The sequence below is a fragment of the Schistocerca piceifrons genome, chromosome 11 (genome assembly GCF_021461385.2).
Source record: "Schistocerca piceifrons isolate TAMUIC-IGC-003096 chromosome 11, iqSchPice1.1, whole genome shotgun sequence".
Taxonomy (NCBI): Eukaryota; Metazoa; Arthropoda; class Insecta; order Orthoptera; family Acrididae; genus Schistocerca; species Schistocerca piceifrons.
In genome coordinates, this window is record NC_060148.1 from 52,858,158 (window position 1) to 52,883,938 (window position 25,781).

General features: G+C 44.0%; 1 protein-coding gene across 10 annotated transcripts in view; it reads left to right on the forward strand.

Moving 5' to 3' along the window:
• Positions 1-25,781, forward strand: part of LOC124720406 (eukaryotic translation initiation factor 4 gamma 1-like) — a 662,434-nt gene that overhangs the window by 210,824 nt on the left and 425,829 nt on the right. The window contains exon 2 of one of the 10 annotated variants that reach the window (XM_047245752.1): positions 6,568-7,272. The exons of the other annotated variants lie outside the window; for them this stretch is intronic. Within the exon in view, the coding sequence (XP_047101708.1) occupies positions 7,206-7,272 (67 nt within the window). The 5' untranslated portion in view covers positions 6,568-7,205. The remainder of the gene's footprint in view (positions 1-6,567; positions 7,273-25,781) is intronic. 10 annotated transcript variants of the gene reach the window in all.

Below are 25,781 nucleotides of genomic sequence, written 5' to 3' on the forward strand. Positions count from 1 at the left end.
TCACCCTGGTGATAGGGCGTTGTGAATAAAAAATATTTTGCACACTATACCTTGAAACCAAGAGGAAGGTCACAGTCTACATAAAATTTCATATGGTGCATGGCAGAGGTTCCTTTACATAACGGAACTCGACAAATTGTACGTATTTATTCCGATCTTGATGAAATTTGGCACACTTGATATTCAAAGCAGGATGAAGGGCGCTGCCTGCTTAAAATTCTGAATGGTGCGTGGCGGAGGGTACTTTACGTACACACTTCTACACCAACCTACAATTTTATTCCGATCTTGAAGAAATTTTGCACACTTGACCATCAAGAGGAACATCACTGTCTACATAATATTTCGGACAGTACATTGAAGAGGGTACCTTACAAAAGATTTTGACATCGTTTGCGGGTTACCATGAAAGTTCACTATGTACGCATGTTTCCATGGAGAAATGGGACTTAACTTCTGAGGTCATCAGTCCCCTAGAACTTAGAACTACTTAAACCTAACTAACCTAAGGACATCACACACATTCATGCCCGAGGCAGGATTCGAACCTGCGACCATAGCGGTCGCGCGGTTCCGGACTGTAGTTCCTAGAACCGCTTGGCCACTCTGGCCGGCTCCATGGAGATGGTTTTTGAATATTTCCATGTCCATCTTTGTGGATATTTCCATGAGCCAACATTCATGGTAACCCGCAAACGATGTCAAAATCTTTTGTAAGGTACTCTTTTCCATGCACTGTCCGAAATATTATGTAGACAGTAATGTTCCTCTTGATGGTCAAGTGTGCAAAATTTCTTCAAGATCGGAATAAAACTGTAGGTTGGTGTAGAAGTGTGTAAGTAAAGTACCCTCCGCCATGTACCATTCAGAATTTTAAGCAGACAGCGCCCTTCATCCTGCTTTGAATATCAAGTATGCCAAATTTCATCAAGATCGGAAGAAAAACGTACAATTTGTCGAATTCCGTTAGGTAAAGTAACCTCTGCCATGCACCCTACGAAATTTTAAGTAGACTGTGACCTTCCTCTTGGTTTCAAGGTATAGTGTACAAAATTTCATCAAGATTGTATGCAATACAAACACACGGACACAATGAAAACACACTTTCAGTTTTTCTGAAATTTTCCAAATTTTCGGTCGATTTTCGAAAAATTTTATTTCATAAAAACCTTGTCCTGAGAATTACGAACACAGCAAAAAAAAAATTGCCGAATTGGTCCAGCCGTTCTCGAGTTATGCGCTTACCAACACATTTTGCGATTCATTTTTATATTATAGATTGATAAACTGTGCAGTTTGCAAAATGAAGAGACGTAGACTCCTACGTCTAGAATAGCAACGAGCTACTGTTGGAATCGGCCCACCCATACAAATACCTGGCTATTACATTTAGTAGGAACATGAAATGGAGCGATCACATACGCTCAGCCGTAAATAGAACAGGTGGCACACTAAGCTTCATCGTTAGAATACTGGGTAACTCACGTCACTCGAGCGACCAGATCTAGAGTATTACTCAAGTGTGAGGGACCCGTAGCAAATACGACGAATGTGGGAGTGTGTCGGAGAAACCTTGAAGAAAGTCAATTAGCAGACACCAGATGATGATCGGGAAAAACCTACAAGTCAAGTTTCAAGAACCGGCTTCAAATGAAGGATCCTGAAATATGAGTGTGGTTTGAAACGTTCTCGGGATCACCACGAGAGGTCAGCGCTAGCTCAGTGAATCTTTCACGTGATATTCATTGGACTGTTTTGCCTGTAAGCGCGTGCCACGTCAGTGCGCTTGGGAGAGAGCTGTGGCGGTGACGTGGCTCTGTTGTTGTTCCCGCGTAGTGCTTTGCGAAGATGGAACTCTGCCGCAAATTCCGTATACAAACTGCTAGGCATTCCATCGCGCACTGGAGCTGTATTAAATTCTAGCTAGCGGTAAAGCATGGGGAACTGACAGGTCCCGCCTCCCGCTATTTTATAGGACGTTCAGAATCATAAATTGCAAGCAGACTTACAAACTACTCAAGAACATACTAACGAACAGGAAAATCAAGGTCTCACTCCATGGCACGAACAGTAAGAGCATGGTTCTGAATAATGGTCTGCCACGGAGTTCGGCACTAGCACCCGCTCTCTTCAATCTGTATATAGCTGACTTGCCAGAAACTAAATCACGCAAATTTGCATATGCAGATGACCTGGCCATCGCATATCAGAGTAAAACCTACAACGATCTCGACGAAACACTGAATGCAGACCTTGAAGTCCTGAACACCTATTACTCCAAGTGGCACCTACTTCCCAACCCCAACAAAACAACCAGCACTATAATGCACCTCAACAACAGAGAGACACACAGAAAATTACAGATCTTTTCGAATGGCCAAAGCGTAAGACATGAGGATAAGCCTAAATATTTGGGAGTGAAACTACACCGGACCCTAACGTACAGCTCACACCTCGAAGACACAAGGCAAAAACTAAAATCCCGCAATGCTATCCTTTCAAAACTGGCTGGAACAACATGGGGATGTGGAGCGAACACTTTGAGACCTTCAGCACTAGCCCTTGTCTACAGTGTAGCTGAATACTGTTCACCAGTCTGGAGGAGAAGTGCACACGTATCTAAAGTGGATGTCCAGCTGAGGGAGACAATGCGAATAATCTCGGGAACTCTTAGGGCCACCCCCTGTGCATGGCTTCCTCTACTAGCGAACATAGAGCCTCCAGAAATCAGGCGATCACAGCCAGCCCTAAAAACCTACAGGAAAATTATAGACAACCCGGACCTCCCTATCCACCAAGATCTGACACCGACAAACAGGCTTAAATCCAGATCACCGTTTTGGAAAATCGGTGAATAACTGCAAGCCTTTGAGCCGAGAACGGCCTGGAACGAAGTATGGTCGGCAAGTGAATTTAAGAACAAAAATTTAGTACACGATCCGAACAAGAAGATTGATGGCTTCAACCTACCAAGAAGAGTGTGGACAGCTCTAAACCGGGTCAGAACGAGTGTTGGGAGATGTAAAGACCTGATGAACAAGTGGGGCCTGGCAGACAGCGCTGTATGTGAGTGCGGTGAAATACAGACAATGGACCATCTACTCGTGTGCAAAGTGTATGGCTATGGTGGTGAACTCATGGACATACATAGACTCAGCGACTCAGCCATAGACTGGCTCAAAAACATATCTAATATAGTGTAGAATTATATTGTTTTCTTTTTTAGTATATAGTGATAAGAATATTGTAAATTATGCCTCTGCGATGCCGAACGAGTAAATAAATAAAATAGGACGTTCGATCTCGTTTAGATTACGGCAGCGTCGTCTACTGATCAGCCCGTATTTCCTACCTCAAGATATTAGACACTGTCCACATGAGGGCATTCGGATATGGAGCCTCTCGGAGCAGCCCAGATCTGAGTCTGTGTGCAGAGGCAGTGTCTCCTCAGTCATTGGCATTTAGTGCAGTGGTCCAACCCAACTTTGAAACGCTGTTCAGGAATCGTACCCTGGGACCGAGCCATTCGGCATGCGTGCTACTGACTGTCTCAAGGATCTGAAGCTGTCAGACCTCCAAATACACGGCCAGGGATGGACCGCGTTGCCGCCCTTCAGCTGCCCACACTATTTTAAGCTTGACGCGGTACAACAAAACTCCAGATAACGTTTTTACAACTTTGCTCCTTTCATTTTGAGTAGGTACCAATGTTTCACCGTTGTTTATCTGGACGGATCACAGCAAAAGAATGTCCTCGGCTGTACCGCTAATTCCCATGATAGTGTTTCCAAAGTGCGTCTTCCGGAACAGTTTACAAATTATCGTGCCGAGTTATATGGCGTTATGATGGCACTGGAGAAGATGCAGAAACATCACCATACAAGGTTCTTGTCTGTTCCGATACGCTTAGTGCATTACTAGCACTTCACCAGATGTGTCCAGCAGAGTATACGTGACCGAATGTCTCCAGTAGACCAGTTAATTCAGCTAATCCGTGACTCCTTATAGCGGCTCCAACACATTGGCAAGGAGGTGAGCTTTTGCTGGATTCCTGGTCACATTGAGATACAGGGCAACATGGCCGGTAAAGCCGCCAAGGAAGCATATTGGTGTGGTGTCCCATCCCGCTGCACGCCGTTATCTCATTTTGTGACAGACGCATCAGGTGTCTGTGGGGGACTGAATTGTTGCAGGTTACAGAAAACATAGCGCGGTCGCTTAAATGGACCACACAGGCGTGGCCGCTTGAACGAGTTTCTGCTTACGAATGTTCTAGTTGCACCACTTTTTTCGCTTTGTGATAGGTGGCGCTGTAATAGTCACAAACATATGGCTCACAATTTTAGACGAACAGTTGCTAACAGGTAGGTTTTTTAAATTAAAATACAGAACGTAGGTACGTTTCAACATTTTATTTCGGTTGTTCCAATGTGATACATGTACCTTTGTGAACTTATCATTTCTGAGAACGCATGCTGCTACAGCGTGATTACCTGTAAATACCACATTAATGCAATAAATTCTCAAAATGATGTCCGTCAGCCGGCCGAAGTGGCCGTGCGGTTAAAGGCGCTGCAGTCTGGAACCGCAAGACCGCTACGGTCGCAGGTTCGAATCCTGCCTCGGGCATGGATGTTTGTGATGTCCTTAGGTTAGTTAGGTTTAACTAGTTCTAAGTTCTAGGGGACTAATGACCTCAGCAGTTGAGTCCCATAGTGCTCAGAGCCATTTGAACCATTTTTGATGTCCGTCAACCTCAATGCATTTCGCAATACGTGTAACGACATTCCTCTCAACAGCGAGTAGTTCGCCTTCCGTAACGTTCGCACATGCATTGACAATGCGCTGACGCATGTTGTCAGGCGTTGTCGGTGGATCACGATAGCAAATATTCTTCAAGTTTCCCCACAGAAAGAAATGGGGGACGTCAGATCCGGTTAACGTGCGGGCCACGGTATGGTGCTTCGACGACCAATCCACCTGTCATCAAATATGCTATTCAATACCGCTTCAAACGCACACGAGCTATGTGATGAACATCCATCATGTTGGAAGTACATCGCCATTCTGTCATGCAGTGAAACATCTTGTAGTAACATCGGTAGAACATTACGTAGGAAATCAGCATACATTGCACCATCTATATTGACATCGATAAAATGGGGGCCAGGTATCCTTTCTCCCATAATGCTGCACCATACATTAACCCGCCAAGGCCGCTGATGTTCCACTTGTCGCAGCCACCGTGGATTTTCCGTTGCCCAATAGTGCATATTATGCCGGTTTACGTTACCGCTGTTGGTGAATGACGCTTCGTCGCTAAATAGAACGCGTGCAAAAAATCTGTCATCGTCCCGTTATTCCTCTTGTGCCCAGTGGCAGAACTGTACACGACGTTCAAAGTCGTCCCCATACAATTCCTGACACACAGAAATAATGGTACCGGTGCAATCGATGTTCGTGCGGCATTCTGAACACCGACGTTTTTGAGATTCCCGATTTTCGCGCGATTTGTCTGGTACTGACGAGCGGATTAGCCGCGACAGCAGCTAAAACACCTACTTGGGCATCATCATTTGTTGCAGGTCGTGGTTGACGTTTCACATGTGGCTGAACACTTACTGTTTCCTTAAATAACGTAACTATCCGGCGAACGGTCCGGACACTTGGATGATGTCGCCCAGGATACCGAGCAGCATACATACCACACGCCCGTTGGGCATTTTGATCACAATAGCCATACATCAACACGATATCGACCTTTTTCGAAATTTGTAAACGGTGCATTTTAACACGGGTAATGTATCACGAAGCAAATACCGTCCGCACTGGCTGAATGTTACGTGATACCACGTACTTCTACGTTTGTGACTATTACAGCACCATCTATCACAAAGCGAAAAAAGTGGTCCAACTAAAACATTCATACTTCTATACGTACTACACGATTATGTAATAAAAATGGGGGTTAGTATTAAAAAAAACGCAGTTGATATCCGTTTGACCTATGGCAGCGCCATCTAGCGGGCTAACTGTAGCGCCATCTGGTTTCCCCTGTTAAAGGTAGACAAGTTTCGTTCTTTGTAGTTTTTTCGTTTGATGCTTATTTCGTGAGATATTTGGACGGGTCACGATCAATGGACCACCATGTATGCTGATATCGGAGCAGCCCTCCAGCATCGTCGCCGATAGTGATTCAGATATTAGAAGAGTGTTGAAATTTAGTGAACTATGAGACCTCATCCTTAAGTTGGTGGGAATGGGAACCAGACGTTAATGCATTATATACTGCTCGGCATGTTGCGGAACTTTGGTCCCCACCCGCATGATTGGCATGCTGAATTTTCTTCAGGGCGTGTAGCAATGTAAGCTCTTTCTCAACGCAACGCATACGAGTATCTGTATCTAGTCAATTTTGAACAGAGAGTCGCTCTTCTGAAGCTTCAGTCAGTTCAACTCGCGGCCGTACAATACGCACGCACAAGGCTGGGTTTTACTAACACCACTTTTGTTTTGTTTCTGTCAACAATAACGAAAAACCGACTTGAGTCACAATTTCGTTTGCAGTTGCCGTACCAGCACCAACAGCTTCCCTTCTGTGCAGTTTCCGCTCAACGACAGTGTCAGAGTGAAAAGAGAATTTGTATCTGGCGCCGAGGTGAGAACGGAGAATACTGCGCCGAAGCTAATCTCTTTACACGACGACCGAGGATATTACGTTTATTGCGTCGCGAAGTTGACCTGTGGATCTCTGGGCAGTTCGGTACATCTAACAGCAGGAGCATCAAAGTGAAGAGAGTGGAGGATAATTTTCTAAATTTTCCGAAGGAGGAATAGGCGTTAGAGAGAGTGCGGTTGTGCGTGTATGGCTAATTTGGCGGTTCTGGAGCGGTTGTGCGGTGATGGTGCGGACTCTGCGGTGTGTACAGCAGCTGCGCGTACCACGATGGTGATTGATGGTGGGTGCTAGACGGGACTCATGGAATAGGCGCGGAGCGGAGGCCAGCGTGGCCCATGGCGGGAGCCGCTAAGCACCACCTCTGAGAGCCGGCCCCAGCGCCAGAGACACCGCAGGAACCCAGCAGAGCAGCAGCAGCAGCAGCAGCAGCAGCACAGTAGAGGCGGGACAGCCAGAGGAGCGCGGAAGACTGGCAGCCTCTGGCCGCGAGACACGACGCACCGCAGCGCAGCGCCGGAGCGCCGCCATGATGGGCAGCGAGGAGGCCCTCCAGCCGGACGTCATCATGTTCCAGCACCAGCACCAGCAGATCGGTGAGTGGCCGAGCGCGCTTCACACGCTCCCCCCACCAGTCGCGGCCCTGGCAGACGTCTTCACCCCGGCGTCAAGTGGCGCGCCTTACACCGGGTCCAGGCATCCGTTAGGCTGGTGCAAAAGTTCGTGGCGTTCTTGTGTTCCATGTTGCCATTATGGTTACTATAGATTTGTTGTTGCTGTTGTGGTCTTCAGTCCAGAGACTGGTTTGATGCAGCTCTCTATGCTACTCTATCCTGTGCAAGCTTCTTCATCTCCCAGTACCTACATCCTTCTGAATCTGCTTAGTGCATTCATCTCTTGGTCTCCCTCTACGATTTTTACCCTCCACGCTGCCCTCCAATACTAAATTGGTGATCCCTTGATGCCTCAGAACATGTCCTACCAACCAATGCCTTCTTCTAGTCAAGTTGTGCCACAAACACCTCTTCTCCCCAATCCTATTCGAAACTTCCTCATTAGTTATGTGATTTACCCGTCAAATCTTCAGCATTCTTCTGTAGCACCACATTTCGAAAGCTTCTATTCTCTTCTTGTCCAAACTAGTTAACGTCCATGTTTCACTTCAATACAAATACTTCCATACAAATACTTTCAGAAACAACTGCCTGACACTTAAATCTATACTCGATGTTAACAAATTTCTCTTCTTCAGAAACGCTTTCCTTGCCATTGCCAGTCTACATTTTATATCCTCTCTACTTCGACCATCATCATTTGAACATTTAAGCGTCTCATTTCCCAATCTAATTCCCGCAGCATCACCGAGTTAACTCGACTACATTCCATTATCCTCGTTTTGCTTTTGTTGATGTTCATCTTATATCCTCCTTTCAAGACACTGTCCATTCCGTTCAACTGCTCTTCCAAGTCCTTTGGTGTCTCTGACAGAATTACAATGTCATCGGCGAACCTCAAAGTTTTTATTTCTTCTCCATAAATTTTAATTCCTACTCCGAATTCTTCTTTTGTTTGCTTTATTGCTTGCTCAATATACACATTGAATAACATCGGGGATAGGCTACAACCCTGTCTCACTCCCTTCCCAACCACTGCTTCCCTTTCATGCCCCTCGACTCTTATAACTGCCATCTGGTTTCTGTACAAATTGTAAATAGCCTTTCGCTCTCTGTATTTTACCCCTGCCACCTTGAGAATTTGAAAGAAGTATTCCAATCAACATTGTCAAAAGCTTTGTCCAAGTCTAGAAAAGCTAGAAATGTATTTTGCCTTTCCTTAATCTATTCTCTAAGCTAAGTCGTAGGGTCAGTATTGCCTCACGTGTTCGAACATTTCTACGGAATCCAAACTGATCTTCCCCGAGGTCGGCTTGTACCAGTTGCTCCATTCGTCTGTAAAGAATTCGCGTTAGTATTTTGCAGCGGTGGCTTATTGAAGTCACAGTTCTGTCAACGCCTGCTTTCTTTGGGATTGGAATTATTATATTCTTCTTGAAGTCTGAGGGTATTTCGCCTGTCTCACACATCTTGCTCACCAGATGGTAGAGTTTTGTCAGGACTGGCTCTGCCAAGGCTGTCAGTAGTTCTAATGGAATGTTGTCTACTCCCGGGGCCTTGTTTCGACTTAGGTCTTTCAGTGCTCTATCAAACTCTTCACGTAGTATGGATTTATTTATTGATTTACATTTTTCATTTGTAGTTCAAAAATGATTCAAATGGCTCTAAGCGCCATGGGACTTAACATCTGAGAAGGTCATCAGTCCCGTAGACTTAGAACTACTTAAACCTAACTAACCTAAGGACATCATACACATCCATGCCCTAGGCAGGATTCGAACCTGCGACCGTAGCAGCAGCGCTGTTCCGGACATTCGTAGTTCACTATTGCTGTTTGAGTTTACATCTTGTCGTTAGTGATTGGAGCTGTGAACGCTAGAAAACGGAGAGCCAGTTGGAGAAATCTTGAACCTTTCCGACAAATTTTTCTATTTGAGTTCAGCAGATGGGTGAAAGCAGCGCAGGCTGCCAGAAACATTTGCGCCAGTATGGGGATAATGCCACTGGACAGATCACGACAAGAAAATGGTTTTCTCGTTTTATGGAGGACGGTTTCGTCATTACTGACTCTCCATATTCAAGAAGAGCTTCGGCCTTTGACGAAGATCGTTTAAACGCATTAATCCACAATGGGCCACGTTAGTGTACTAGTGAACTATCAAACGTCATCAACTGTGATCATTCCACCATCGTGCGAAATTTGCCTGCAGTGGGGAAGGTGTATGGGTGCCGCATGCTCCAAGCCAAAATCACAGAAATCAGCGGGTGGCCATATCTGTTTGTCTCTCTTGTATCGTTACTAGTGGTGAGAAAAGATCAAGATGACTGTGTGGAGTGAAGCTACTCCACGATAACGCTCGCTTGCACTCTGCTAGACTAACAAAAAAGATATGCAGGAGTTGGCTTGGGAAGTCATTCGACAGCCACTTTACTCACCTGATCTTGCGCACTCAGATTTAACTTTCTCCGCCCTCTGTCGAACGACCTGCAAGGAACTTCCTTTCCGGATGGAAGTGCGCTCCGAACCATGGCTTGACAAGTTCTTCGCCTCAAAACCACACGATTTCTGCAGTCCCTGAATCGAAGAGTTACCCCAGCATTGGCAGTTTGTTGTAAATAGTGAATGAGAATATACTGGGTGTCCCAAAAGTCTCTCCGCAGTGTCGTGTGATCATTACAGGCGCGTGCCGTATGATTGTTCGCCTGCCTGGGTTACTTCCCTTCAAATGGACACTCCCCACATTCCACTGTTTCGTTTATCTCAGCCAGCGTCAGTAGTATCGTTGGTGTGTGTCGTTACGTGTTGGTGTCAACGTTTGAGTTTAGTTCCTTTGTTCGTTTGTTTCGTTTTTGCCACTTTTAATATGCTAACCATTGAAGAACGTGTGTTTTTAGTCGAACAAGTGTTCCAAGCTGGCGGTAAATAACACAGTTTTAGTTCGTCAAACATTCAATTCAGTTTTCTCGGAGACAACACTCCCACATCGCGACACTGTACGAGATTTGACTAACAAATTTCGAAGTGCGGGTTCAGTGACAGGTGCACCGAGAAGTGGTCGGCCTAGCGTTTTGTTTGAGGATAAACTACTCGATATTTCCGATAAAATGTCCACGAGTCCGAACAGATCAGTAAGGATACTCGCCCAGGAAATCGATATTAGTGTCGGAACGGCCCACACAGCTGTAAGGAAAAAAAATTAGCAGTTTTCCCATACAAAGTGACAGTCGTGCAAGGACTGAAAAATACTGACCGTGGCAAGAGACTGCATTATTGTCAAGGGTTCAAAAATTTCGTTCAACAAAATGGAAGGGATATTCTTAATGAAACGTTTTTCACTGATGAGGCGTGTTTTCACTTATCCGTCTACATGAACTCGCAAAATTCTCGTATGTGGAGAACTGCAAATCCATTGTGTATTCATGAGGAGCCACTTCATTCTGTGAAAATAGGAGTTTGGATTGCAATTTTGGACGTCGGATTGTGGGTCCCCTATTTTTGCACGAAACAATAAACGCACAACGATACTGCAGTGATATTATGTACCCATTCATAGTAGAATTTGTGTTAAGTGAAATACTGATCGGTTATTTTCAACAAGATGGTGCAATCCCGCATACTGCTCGCGTTTCAGTGTCACTGCTTGCTGATGTTTTTGGTGACCGCATAATTTCACAGGGACTTTGGCCTCCACGATCGCCTGACCTAACGCCACCTGATTTTTTTCTTCTAGGGTGCACCGAGCAACTGCCTATATAAACAGTCAAAAATCCATCGATGAATTGAAAACTGCAATGTCCACTTTCACTACTTACGTTACAGAAGAAATGTTACAGCTTGTGTTTGGAAACATGATTAGAGAAAATGAATTGTGTATTCAACAACAGGGGGGACACTTTCAACATTTAATATGAAAATTTGTAAATAAAATGAATATTCACTAAGTTAGTAACTTGTATTTCAATGAGATTCATTTCGGTATATTCACTGCGGCATACGGCACGCACGGCTAACAGATATACGGCACTGCGGAGAGACTTTTTGAACCCCCGTATTATTGACTACGAAAGTCTCTCTTACGTGCATCTGTCGTGTTCCTTATGAAAAAACGCTACTAACTTGGCACCAACCGAATACACACCCAGCAAACCGCTGTGTGAGCTTGGTAGAGAGCACTTCGCACTGTACCAGTTATTTAGGGCTTCTTCCCGTATGGAGCGGAAGACACCGCTTAAACGCCTCTGCGTGCGCTATAATTAGATGTTCCCTTCGCAGTTCCTGCTGTAACAGTACGTAGTCGGTGGAGGAATATCTCTATATTGACCCATGATTCTGGTTCTTGAAATTTTGCAAGTAAGTTTCACTCTATAATTTATCCGTCCGATCAGGTTTTTCAGCATCTGCGTGGCACGGTCCCACGCGACAGACAAAGCAGTAACCATTGGTGCCCCTAATCTCTGCATAAGTTCATTATTCTTGTTAGTCCTATTTCGTTGGGTCGCACGCACATAAGCGATATTGTGGGAGTGGTGACACAAGTGTTACAAGTAAAGAAAAAAGTTCATATAAACATAGGTCCGCAAATGTTTAGTTGCGGAGTTACGGCTAATAAAATATTTTGCCTGAAATTTAGCAACTTCCCTAATATGAAGCCATCGCTAAACTGTCCGAGGTTGAAGTAGAGCATGATTTCCATCTTTTCTCGTTCGATCTGCCAGATACATTTTACAAAGAACAGATGAGATTAATATAAATCACAATAAACGTTTGGAACTTACAATGTGGAAACAAATTATATCGGTTATTACATTAAGTTATGTCAGGGAGGCTACATTTTTGCATTAAATGGAACAAAAATCGCATAAATTGAAGACAATTAATTACACAGTGACATTAAGATTATGGAGCCATTTTCTGGCATTGTCCGTCAACTTGTGGAGCGACATCAGAGAGTCGTCTCTGAAACCATGAATGTTACAAACCAGAAAATGGTCCATTGTTTGTACCTCGCCACAGTCCTAACACGAATCGTCTGTATAGCCCCATTTGGTTGTCTGCTGTCTTCATCGTCCAACTCCCGTGCGAAATGTATTTAGAGCCGACCAGTGTTTCCTGTTGAGATTGAAGCCTCCAACCCTATTGGTTGGGTCGTGGATTAGGTGATGGTTTTCCACGACGCCTCTTCTCAGACCCTGCCATGCATTCTTCCATTCAGCATCGAGACCCTCTGTGCCCAATGTTCTGCTCCAGACGGTAGGTTTCCTGGACTTACTCGTTGGGTCCCCGATGTTGGCATGTATGGGTAGCCTTGGGTTTGCTTCAGTTTTTTCTACTATGTCCTGGATTGCTTTCTCTCTACGTGTGGAAGCAGGAGCGATGTTTGCCAACACCGGAATCCACTCGACGGGGGTTGGCCTGAGAGTGCCGGTGACGGTTCTCAGAGTGGCATTTGGTTTTACATCCACCTTTTTGGCGTGCGGGCTTCTGCTCCAGACTTTCCGTTAAGAATGTAGAAACGTTTATGTCACTGTTGGCAAGCCCCAGAAATGGATTGGTCGTGGTGCTAGACGTCTGTGGCCCCCCAGATCGCCCGGTTTAACACCAACGGATTTTTGCGTATGGGGATGGATGAAAGACATAGTTTATGAGCACACAGTCGATACACGAGAGGAATTACTTGCTCGCATCATCAATGCAATAGCGCAAATTAAGAAAAACCCTGTGAAACTGAAACGAGCAACAAAATCTGTTCACACACGTGCAGCTAAATACATTGAACTCCATGGTGACATTTTTGTACATTTATTATGAAATTGTATATACACTATGCAGCTTCCTTAACACTGAGCTTGCCGGCCGCGGTGGTCTCGCGGTTCTAGGCGCGCAGTCCGGAACCGCGCGACTGCTACGGTCGCAGGTTCGAATCCTGCCTCGGGCATGGATGTGGGTGATGTCCTTAGGTTAGTTAGGTTTAAGTAGTTCTATGTTCTAGGGGACTGATGACCACAGCTGTTAAGTCCCGTAGTGCTCAGAGCCATTTGAACCATTTGAACACTGAGCTTTGTTTTTTTCCGGTTTAACATGGATTCACGCGTGCTACGGTATTAATGGAGGCAGATTATCTGACAATAAAAGCAGATTATTTGACACATTGATACAGTTTCACTTAACGTTATTACCATCATTTATCCAAAATTATATTCTCTACAACTTCTGTTGAAAACTTTGTGCAATTGTCTGGAATTTAAAAAAAAAAAAAAAAGGCAAATTGGGGCAAGCAGTTAATAAATTACAAATTTTTCGAAATTACGTCTTTGCTTCTCTGGATATTCTGGAAAACTGCTGCAGATTCACGGCTGGGACCTGTTTTATTAGATTCAGCAGACCAATAACAACAAAATAAATAGAAATCGTGCGTTACTTTAACCTCGGGCAGTTTTGCGATGGCTTCATATTAGCGACGTTGCTCAATTTGAGGCAAAATCTTTTATTAGGCGCAACTCCGTAACCAAACATTTGCGGACGTATGTTTATGTGAACTTTTTTCTTTAGTTTTACTTGTAGAAAGCATATTTTAATGATATTAGGTTTGACCGTGGCTGTCTCCGTAGCCGAACAGACAGCGACGCTGCTTAGGTGCGGAAGCACGTGCGTTCGATTCCAGGTACGTCTTTGGATTTTTTTTTTCTGAGATACGGAGATTTCAAACGGCATCAACCCAGTCTTGCGAGGCCAAATGAGGGTGTGCTCGAATAAAGCACCAGCGGCAGGATTCATTTGCTGGCAGTAACGGCGACAGGCTGTCGCTTCATGCTATGCTGATCGCACGCCCTTCGATCATGGATCGCTCCTCTCACTACCTTGTAGGCATCAATCGAACAATCGGAACAGCCCTAAGGCCTAATCCCTGAGTGCTGTTAACGTTTGCAGTTTTTCGTATGGTGAAGTGCAAAATTGTACATTTGAAACAAGTTAATAAATTGTAAGCTTTTGGAATCTTATCGAGGTCCGATTCAATATTTCTGCACCTTTTATTCCGACAGTACTTCAATACAGATAACTGCATCTTATGCGGAAAGTCTGAGAATAACACAAACATTATCCCGAATGCCGTCAGTGTAGAACATGAACAGGAAATGTCCCAACTTTCCTGGCACACGGCCGAAGCTGCTTCTGCATACGTCAGTGACTTCCCATCAGAGATAACTTGCTGCGTCCTTCCTGCTATCTCAAGCACCCAAAGCCATGTACAGCTTCACTGCGTCAGTGTTGTTTATCTTCTAGATGAGATATATAGATAAGATCTCATAAATCAGAGTAACTGCTACCGATGTTTTGCATCTGAACTTTTATTGTGTATTTTGACCATATTATTTTCGCCGAGATCTGTTGGACATATTCAGGGATCTAAAAAAAAAAAAATGGTTGAACGGAATGGGCAGTGTCTTGAAAGGAGGATATAAGATGAACATCAACAAAAGCAAAACGAGGATAATGGAATGTTGTCGAATTAAGTCTGGTGATGCTGAGGGAATTAGATTAGGAAATGAGACGCTTAAAGTAGTTAAGGAGTTTTGCTATTTCGGGAGCAAAATAACTGATGATGGTCGAAGTAGAGAGGATATAAAATGTAGACTGGCTATGGCAAGGAAAGCGTTTCTGAAGAAGAGAAATTTGTTAACATCGAGTATAGATTTAAGTGTCAGGAAGTCGTTTCTGAAAGTATTTGTGTGGAGTGCACCCGTGTACAGAAGTGAAACACGGACGATAAATAGTTTGGACAAGAAGAGAATAGAAGCTTTCGAAATGTGGTGCTACAGAAGAATGCTGAAGATTAGGTGGGTAGATCACATAACCAATGAGGAAGTATTGAATAGGATTGGGGAGAAGAGGAGTTTGTGGCACAACTTGACAAGAAGAAGGGATCGGTTGGTAGGACATGTTCTGAGGCATCAAGGGATCACAAATGTAGTATTGGAGGGCAGCGTGGAGGGTAAAAATCGTAGAGGGAGACCAAGAGATGAATACACTAAGCAGATTCAGAAGGGTGTAGGCTGCAGTAGGTACGGGGAGATGAAGAAGCTTGCACAGGATAGGGTAGCATGGAGAGCTGCATCAAACCAGTCTCAGGACTGAAGACCACAGCAACAACAACAACAAATGGTTGAATAGGTGCCATTGGAAAACACTGCTCCCCGTAAAATTGCAACACCACGAATTCCACGTGAAACAAATATGAGATTGGTAGTTCTATAGAGTGCCCCAGAAATGTTGCGAAAACATCGAGGGGTGGTGAGGGTGTCTCTAGGTACAAATCGAGGATAGGAAGCCGTGTCCGGAAATGTCATCCGGCGACGCTACACGGCGTCGAAGTTATAGGCACCGGCGCCTGCCGTTAGACTACCCGTTCTGCAGCAAACGTGACTTTCTACGCTGACGGACCGTAGGAGTACGTTTGCCAATGATGTCTGTTATTCTGTGATCGCGGCTGATTACCACGATCGCCAGTGGAGGAGGCGCAGCTGGCAGCTGCGTAAAGAGGCCTTGTCTCCTATGAATGCGATGCTCCATTGCATACGTTTCCGAGTGCAGCTTACTTTTGTCCTGTATACCAAGAAACATTGGGGATTTTAGAGGGTTCCGTTAGAACAATAAACAACTGATAGAAATGTTGAAGCCAATGAAATAAATCTGTGTATGTTTAAGACCTTTATCCATATTTGTTTATATTTGCATACTACTCCAGTTTAGCATTGATCTTCATGTCATAGGAAATATTTAGCTCAGAACACAAAAAAATCTTTACTTTTCTTCAGTTAACTGAAAACATTATTCCACAACAGATGTAATTGCTTTTTCTGGTTCAGTTTCCATACTTTACCGATGACTATTCGCAATGTCCAAATGGTGGTATGATCCCCTATTACAACATCATTTTGGAACCGAGATTCAATAAATTGGGATCAGTGGGAGAATACTCGAGATTTTTTGTAGTATTCAGCTACTTCTCACTTTTGAAGAAAAGCAGCAAGCGGTGGACAGACTAAGCTTTCTTTTATTTCCCTATTGATTTTAATATTTTTATTCTGAGTACCTCGAAACAGAGAGAGTCATAATTTTTCAGCCTTTGTTCCATTTCTACGTTAATTACAGAAAATAATGTGGAATAAAAAAACCGAAAATGGTTGTTTCAGAAACCGGTTATTTTGAGCGGTTTTAATAGTGAAGCTTAATCGGCATGGTAAAAAAAGATATAACAGGAAGCCAGTCGTTTCAGCGACAGTCGCCGTCCCTACTTTAGAGTAGAGCTGCAGGTACACAATTGTGCATTCATTGGACTAAGGCCAACCGTGCTTCGTTACACTTGACTGTCCGTCAGAGCCGGGAAGCCATTGAGATGCCGGCCGCAGCGCCAAGGACGTGCACGTGGCTGCCCACGTGGGTCGGCGCCAGTCATCTGTCACGCAGTGCCGGCCGCCACGCAAGAGCGGCGCCACCGGCGGCAATGGCCGACCCACTCGCGAACAAGTGACTGTCTGTCGTCTGATAGCGGGCTGAGGCTCCTCGCCGTGTGTTCTCTCTCTCTCTCTCTCTCTCTCTCTCTCTCTGAGCACGTCGCGTGCTGTTCGAGGAGTTGACGCCACAGCTCGAAAAATATCTGGTATTAGTCGAGCTTTCGATAGCAGCACAATCCAGGAATTTCTGGTGGTAGTATCTCCGTCGTGTGCGAATCGTTATTGTGTCATAGCGTTATTATGTCATAGCATTATTAATATTGATATGAATGTTATTCTTAAAATCACCGTGCAAGTCGTACTGCAATATGTTGTAGACTTCTGGATATTTCTCGACACAGTTACTAATAAATAAATAAGCGTTGCTAATCATGATTCAATCTAATTCCCTAACTGTAGCTTGTTCTGCGATCTAGCGACATCTGCCGGCATTATCTCCACAACCAATTTTGCCTCTTATTTAGTCTCGCGATCACAATTACAGTTAATTTAATATGATTTATTTCGTTCTTTAGACGTTGAATTTCCAATTAATATTCTTCGTTGATGTGTCTGAACGTTCTCATTTTGTTTGAAAGCTAATTAAAGACTGGTAACTTGTTACACGGTATTCTAACACTTCGACAGCGATCGAAATGCTCATTCGCAGCTGTAATAAACAAATAATACATCGTACTGGATTCAGAGTAGAATAATACAGGATGACAATTATTGAACTATATGAAAAAAGTAAATTAGTTACAAACTGCGGCGTGCTCATGCTTTATTCAACATGTAAATGTCACTACAGATATTCAGATTTAAGTTATGACATGATCGTTATGACGCAGTCACTGGCGATGTGTGGCGCAGGCCAATAGCGAAATTCTGCATGACCCGGTGAAGTGTCGGAACATCTCCTCAATGGTTGTTTTCAGCTTAGCAGTGGTTTAGGTGTTTTTGCTGTACACCTTGTCATTAATACAGCCCCACAAAAATGAGTCGCTTGTGTTCACATCCGGAGAATATAGCTGCCAATTGAGGCATCTGGGTACCCCAGAGTCAGAATGCAGTCCCCAGAATGCTCCTCCAGGACATCAAACTCTCTCCTGCTTGGATAGGTTGGGGTCCGTCTTGCATGAACCACATATTGTCGTAATCAGGGTCACTTTGGGTAATGGGGACGAAATCATCTTCCAAAAGCTTCACGTAGATCTGTTACATTTAAAGTGTTGTGCCAATGAAATGCAATCTTCGGTTCGCCTTCCCCACAACATTTACTCTGCTTTCCAATTTAAGTTGTTGGTAATTGTAATTCCTAGGTATTTAGTTGAATTTACGGCCTTTAGATTTGACAGAGTTATCGTGTTAGCACTCATGTCGATGACCTCACACTTTTCATTATTCAGGGTCAATTTTCGCACCAGACAGATATCTTTTACAACACGTTTTTCAAAAAAAATTGTTCAAACGGCTCTGAGCACTATGGGACTTCACATCTGAGGTCATCAGTCCCCTAGAACTACTTAAACCTATCTAACCTAAGGACATCACACACATCCATGCCCGAGGCAGGATTCGAACCTGCGACCGTAGCACCCGCGTGGTTCCAGACTGAAGCGCCTAGAACCGCTCGGTCACCCCAGCCGGCAACACGTTTTTCACTTCGTTTTGATCTTCTGATGGTTTTACTAGGCGATGTATGACAGCGTCATCTGCAAACAACCTAAGACGGCTGCTGAGATTGTCTCCTAAATCATTTATTTTTATACAAAGTGACGGTGGAGTTTGTTCGCAAGAATCATTATTCCACACAATAAATTTCCCCCTTCTATCCCAACTCCAATGCACCTAAATCCATAGGTAAAGCTCATATTAGCTTCATAGTACCAGTTTTTACATTTAGAAGTTTTGATTGAGCTATCAGCTTCGTATTTTTTGCACACATTATGCAGATTGGCTGCCAAGCCTACTTCCTTACCATCATTTATAATCTGAATGTTATCACTACCACACGTCTTATAAACACAGGAAAATTTCACTGCTGCAGTCAGTAATTTAAGGTCAGTTAATCTAAATCCAGTGTACCCAGATTCATCACTGTAGTATGCACGATTCACCTCACCAATTTTTTGCTTGGAGCTGCTAGGAGACCAGTTCACATTTTTAGCAGATGTTCTTACTTCGGACGTAGCTTCATTGCAGGTTTGCCGCTCTCTCTCACGTCTTCCATCCGCTAATTTATTCAAACGCAGTTTATCCAGTTTTTCATACACTCTTTGTGATCGAGGCATAACTGAATGAAGAAAGAATCGAACACTTTTATAAATCTCCGTCAGTATCACAAGGCAAAAAAAGAATTGCCTCGCCATAAACGATGGAGCTAGTTTGTTATTGTTTGTAAGATACGGAACAGTCAAAGATGATCTGTGAAACCAAAGAGCATGTATCACTGCCTTCTAAGATGTATCCGGCACGCGTTCGGTTAAAAGTATTGCACAGAATCGTTGTTCGCTGAGCTGGTATTGAAGTGCTGTTTCAAAAGGTGGGCGTGGCAGGGAAGACGCGTCACACTTTTAGGCAGTTCGGATGCGATTTCAACATTTAAACTTTGGGAACTTATTGTCCATGAGCTGTACTAACAAATAAAAAATAAACAGAGAGTTGACATTTTTGGTCAATTTCATCAGCGTCCCCTCGTAATTGCTTTAAATCTGTGGAGGTAAGTTCAACCTTTGCAACTGTAGTTTGTTTTTTGCCATACACGCTTCGTTCTGATATTTATTAAGCATGTACAGTGCCCTGCAATACTTTATTTTGTGTGTGTTTACAAGGTGATTCCAAAAGAGCGCCGGTTTTGATAGAGCAAAGTAAGAAGTTTATTTGTACAAGAAACGCAAACAAAATATGTAATCATGTTCATCTAACCTTCAAATTTCATGTGTGAAAAATGTGAGTCAAATGACCCCCTATAATGCACTGGAATGCGAGAATATGAAATTCACTGTGACTGCACGACAAGTTTCCACATCCATTTCGCTGACAGGTCGTCGAAATTCCTTCTTCAAGTCACGGATGTTTCGGGGTTTATTGTCACAAACCATTGACATGAGATGACCCCAGAGAAAGTCCGCCCCGATAGCTGAGTGGTCAGCGTGATGGATTGCCGTCCTACGGGCCCGGGTTCGATTCCCGGCTGGGTCAGGGATTTTCTCCGCTCAGGGACTGGGTGTTGTGTTGTCTTCATCATCATTTCGTCACCCAATGTGGCGTCGAATGTAAGAAGACCTACACCAAGGCGGCAAGGGGCCTCCCGGCCAATGACGCCAAACGCTCAACCCTAAAGAAATAAGTCGCAAGGAGTTAAGTCACATGACATCGGTGACCATTGATGACCAGCTTTGCGCGAAATGAGGCGCTCCGTGATCCACTCGTGGATCTGAATTGTTTGCCGGGAAGTGTGGCAGGCACCGTCCATGCGGATGAGGCCACAAAAACTCCCTCATCATCGTACAGTGTCGGTCTTCTTTGACTGTCACAGCATGTCCTGCCGCGCACCAAACCATCACTCGTTTTCCTCTCTTGGGTCGCGGGAGGATTTTCTGACCCCAAGATGCGGCAGTTCACAAAACCTTTTAACCCTGCAGTTGTGCGCGTGCTGTCTCGTTACGGGCTTAGGCGCGTAGGGGACTTCTGTCGCTCATTTGTTTTTAATTACCCGTTGAAATAATTATCAGACGTTGTTTAGTTGCTTTTTCTGTGTTAGGGATGGAAGTAAAACACAAATTTCCAAAAAAATAATATTCCAGTACTTTATTTCAGAGGCAGTTAACAAAAATGGTTCAAATGTCTCTGAGCACTATGGGACTTAATTTCTGAGGTCATCAGTCCCCTAGAACTTAGAACTACTTAAACTTAACTAACCTAAGGACATCACACACAGCCATGCCCGAGGCAGGGTTCGAACCTGCGACCGTAGCGGTCGCGCGGTTCCAGACTGTAGCGCCTAGAACCGCTCGGCCACTCTGGCCGGCCGTTTCTCTTAGGAAAAGACTTAAACCATTTTGTTTTACTGCCCATCCCAAGGTAATAAGAAATGCTAGACTCTGCGTTCTTATTATCGTTTTCATCTGCAGATTGTTCAGTTTCAGTGTCATGATCGCTTTCCATTAGTTGATCTCTCTCATTTGAATCAGATTCTTCAGGATCAAATGTGTCATTTTGATACTCTCTGCATCTTCTTGGAGCCACCTCCTCTACACTTAAGGGTCGCAAGACGCATCCACATTTCTTTCCTTCGGATCTGACATCACTACAATAAAATTTAAATTTAAAAGAGTCTTGATGGCAATCTTGTGAAAATATCTTTTTATTATTTTATTTTTAACAAGATTGCGATCAAGACTGTTTTAAATTTTAATTTTAACAAGTTTTAAGATCGTTATGTTTTCAAGAATTTCAAAAAAAAAAAAAAAATACTACAATAAAAACGCGTTTAAGAGTAACAATTTCTGTAAATTATAGAACATGTTGAAGACTGCAGAAGTAATCACTATGGTTAACAGTTATTTTATTGAGATTAATAAAAATTTTAAATATTGTACTTACAACGAATTTAGTATGAAAAATGTTAAAAAAGAGAAAACACCTGCGTTAAGAAATTGTTACGTTGATAAAGCGCGTCGTGGACAGTTATACCCCAAGTCACTTCAACGTCCTGCTGCTCTCTGTTAAGCTGTCCAACTGACGTTAGCTGTAAACGGATGTTCAGCAGTGCAACCATTTGAAAGATACTGATCGCGGGAACGCTGCTACTTAAAACTTAACCGAAATAATCACAATGTAAAACCGCTCGGTAACAGGTGTACCGCACGCACACACTCCAGGATTAAGTGTAAATGTGCTTCAATCACTGAAGGCGATTTTGTATGCGAAACTGTCGTCCTCTCAGAACTGACCCCTCACTTTCAACTGCTGCGTCAACTGAATTTTATAGGGGTGGTAATGGAGAGCCGGCCGAAGTGGCCGTGCGGTTAAAGGCGCTTCAGTCTGGAACCGCGCGACCGCTACGGTCGCAGGTTCGAATCCTGCCTCGGGCATGGATGTTTGTGATGTCCTTAGGTTAGTTAGGTTTAACTAGTTCTAAGTTCTAGGGGACTAATGACCTCAGCAGTTGAGTCCCATAGTGCTCAGAGCCATTTGAACCATTTGGTAATGGAGATCCGTACTGAAGAACTGTTTAAGCCCAGTTGTTGTGAACGATGACGAGTTGATTTCATTGGGCTAAGAGCCTCACTGTCACGAACCACCGGTATGTTTTGCTGAGGCCTTCTAATGTTCACTGTTGAACTCGTCTCAAAGAAGAACTTTCTCGTAAGTCTGCGAACTGTCGATTCATTCGGTAAATCATTACGCCGTAGAGTCGAGCACAGTCGTCTGATAGTTGCAGCATAACATTCTCCGTTCTCATAAAATGGTTTCAGGGTTAGCACACGTTGCGCACAAGTGAACTGCTCCATGGTTTGGCATAGAATGCGAGAAATTCAAACCGTGTCAACAATGGCAATATTCCTGGAAAAGCCGGCCAGAGAGGCCGAGCGGTTCTAGGCACTACTGTCTGGAACCGCGCTACCGCTACGGTCGCAGGTTCGAATCCTGCCTCGGGCATGGATGTGTGTGATGTCCTTAGGTTAGTCAGGTTTAAATAGTTCTAAGTTCTAGCGGACTGATGACCTCTGAAGTTAAGTCCCATAGTGCTCAGAGCCATTTTTTTTAATTCCTGGAAATAGAAGGGAATCAAAACAATGTAACCAACCGACAAACATAAATTTTCGCGCCGATTCCTTTTTAGCCACTCTTTATAATAAATGCGTTATATTATAGTTAAGGCACATTATTCTGTTACTTTTTCTCATGTTTTTATCTTTTTTTAAACTTTGAGACTGCTTTTGCACCACAAATTTCGCCAGTTTAAATTATCGTTTGGTGTTTCGATTTGAGTTGTTGGTAATCCATTGAAAATAGTAACACCAACGAAAATTTAACCTCACGAAATTTGTGCGCCAGAATTGTTCTGACAAAAAAAAAAAAAAAATGTAGGTGTGTAAAAACAAACAAGTATTGCAGACCAGTCACTGTGCTTAATAAATATCAGAAACGACACGCGTATGGCAAAAAAAACCTCTTTTTTTTAGTTGCAAAGACGGAACGTACCTCGATGAAAAAAAACCTTGTTTACAGAGCTGCAGTAAACAAAATTGTTTGAAAAATTTGGTTGCACTAAGCAACGCTACGAACTCAATCCGACACGGAAAACAAAGTGCTGAATGGCGGATTCTCTCCAAATTACGCATGCGTGCTTGCGCTGTTTTCAAATGTAAGGCTATGCGGACTCGTCGTAAGGGAAGAGAGGCAGACGTGTCCACTGTACGTCTGTGCATCGTATGAACTAGGGATGGGGGAGAAATCTATATTTTTCCGTAATAAAATCTATATTTTTCCGTAATAAAATCGATGTATATCACACGTCTGTTAAACTTGTGATAAATCGGTATTATACATAGGGTATCAAAAGTGATTATCTACATTTTCTTGACTCATAAGCACTATAGTTCCCATTGGCAGATTTCTTGTCCATTCCAGCTACTACCAATCTTCGCAATCTAACAGTAAACGTCTTACAATGGGTGTAATTTAATTTTCTATTCAGTGCTACAATTGAGCGCCAGTTTTGAACATGAACGTATCTGTACCCAATATTCACGATAGTTTTGTTACTTCCGTGCGTCATTTCTACTATTGGATATGATAGGCAGCACCTCAGAATTACCTACCCTACAATCTTAGCAACAACAGTACCGTCACACGTATTCCACTGCCAGTGGTACGCGAAGGGTTTTCGCTTAAAACTCTCGGCCCTTTCGTTTCCGGTCCAGGGACCCATACTTAAAATTGATACATTTTATCCTTCTCCACCATCCTCGAAAAGTCGAGGTAGGAGATGCAGAACGAACACGTTTGCTGACAGCGCTGTTACCAGTATGTTGGAAATCACCTCTTCTTGAAAGTTTCCGACGTCGTTACAGACTCACCCTGTGTATACGGGTACATTTACAGGCGGCGGCGTCTATGACTTTAACGCCCTGTAGCGTCGCTGGACGACGCTTCCGAACATGGGTTCCTATTTAAAATATTATGTATACCCACCCCTGTAGAAGTTGGTTACGGAAATTTCCGAACACCCTGTATAATTGCAGTGGAGTGACTAAAATCTGCGACGGAATCAGCAGCAGTGTGAAAATAAATGACTCATCAGTTTCCTAAGCGAATGTCGAAAATGGAGCTGTCTCTTAACAAATTGCAGGTTGTGACTCCCTGTATGAAAAACGCTTGACTCACTGCAATTATCGGCCGAGCTTGGTGCCGTGCACTGATATTTAAAATTTAAATGCGTCGCCGAGTAGACTCTGGCGCAGGAGAGAGAGGGGGACGACGTTCTGCTTACGGCCCGCCGGAAGCGAGTTCGCAGCCGTGCGGCGCGTCCACGTGGCCTTTTGCTGCTCGGAATTGGCGCCGCACGTGGCCGCGACGCGACCGCCGCGACATCTGTTGGCGGCGCGCACCTAGTCGCGACCCGTGCTGCCACCTGTTGGAGCCCTGCGCCAGTCACTCAGACGACTGCCGCGTTTGAGAGATTTCGTGCGTCGCTGAAAGATGCTGGCCGACTATTTACATTGCGTGACTCACAGTAGCCCAGGGCAACCTCTGGCGTGTGGAAACGAGTCAAGGCTGTTTCTCCTATCGCAACACATTTCGACACACATCGAGTCTCTCTGTGTCCATCTTTTCGTAGATGGTTGCGGGACGTCGGCTGTTCAGTGCAGAACGTCAAATCAAACACCTTTCAGTCGCCTAAATTTTCAGATTGTTATTTTATTGGGCTACCGGTTTAGGCCATATATTACGACATCTTCAACGTGTAGGTCCAGTCAAAATAGGGACCAGTATTCAGTGATTGGTATCCGCAGATTTCTACATGAGACAACGATCACTTCGATCATCAAATGTCGAGTCAAAAATAGGGGACTGGAACGGAGGTAGGAGTCGCCCTACACGTCGGTCAGTGGGACTAAAGACGGCATAATATATCGCCGAAACTGGGAGCCCAATAAAACAACCATTTGCGAATTTGGACGACTGAGATGTGTTTGAATTGATAATCTATTTCGACGCAAGTCACTACACTCCTCATTTATTGTTGCAGAAAAAGAACAATACCAGTTGATGCGAACTGACACAGTCAGACGCAGCCACATAGAAGGTGTTCAGAAAAAGTGTCGCGTGTTTCTACGGGAGGTAAAGGTATGCGCCACATCTAGGAGAATACGTCCTGTAATGACGTGTCCGATAACCAATGTCTGTTGACATATGGACCATTTTACTTGTTACGGATAGTAGGTAATATTCATAGCTGTACGACATCACAACTCATGACATAGTGTTGATTTGGTGCGTAAGTTCATATCGTTTTTCTAACGTAAAGGTAGGCCTGTTTGAGCGACTTGACTGAAATCTAACATTACGCGTGCGTTCTGTACCGCCACGGTAGTAGACATACGCTATGTGATCAACAGTATCCGGACACCACCCAAAACAACATACTTTTTTCATACTAACAAGGGAACCTCCCCATCGCACCCCCCTCAGATTCAGTTATAAGTTGGCACAGTGGATAGGCCTTCAAAAACTGAACACAGGTCAATCGAGAAAACAGGAAGAAGTTGTGTGGAACTATCAAAAAAATAATCAAAATATACAAACTGAGTAGTCTATGTGCAAGATATGCAACATCAAGGACACTGTGAGATCAGGAGCGCCGTGGTCCCGTGGTTAGCGTGAGCAGCTGTGGAATGTAAGGTCCTTGGTTCAAGTCCTCCCTCTAGTGAAAAGTTTAATTTCTTTATTTTCGCAGTTATGATCTGTCCGTTCGTTCATTGACG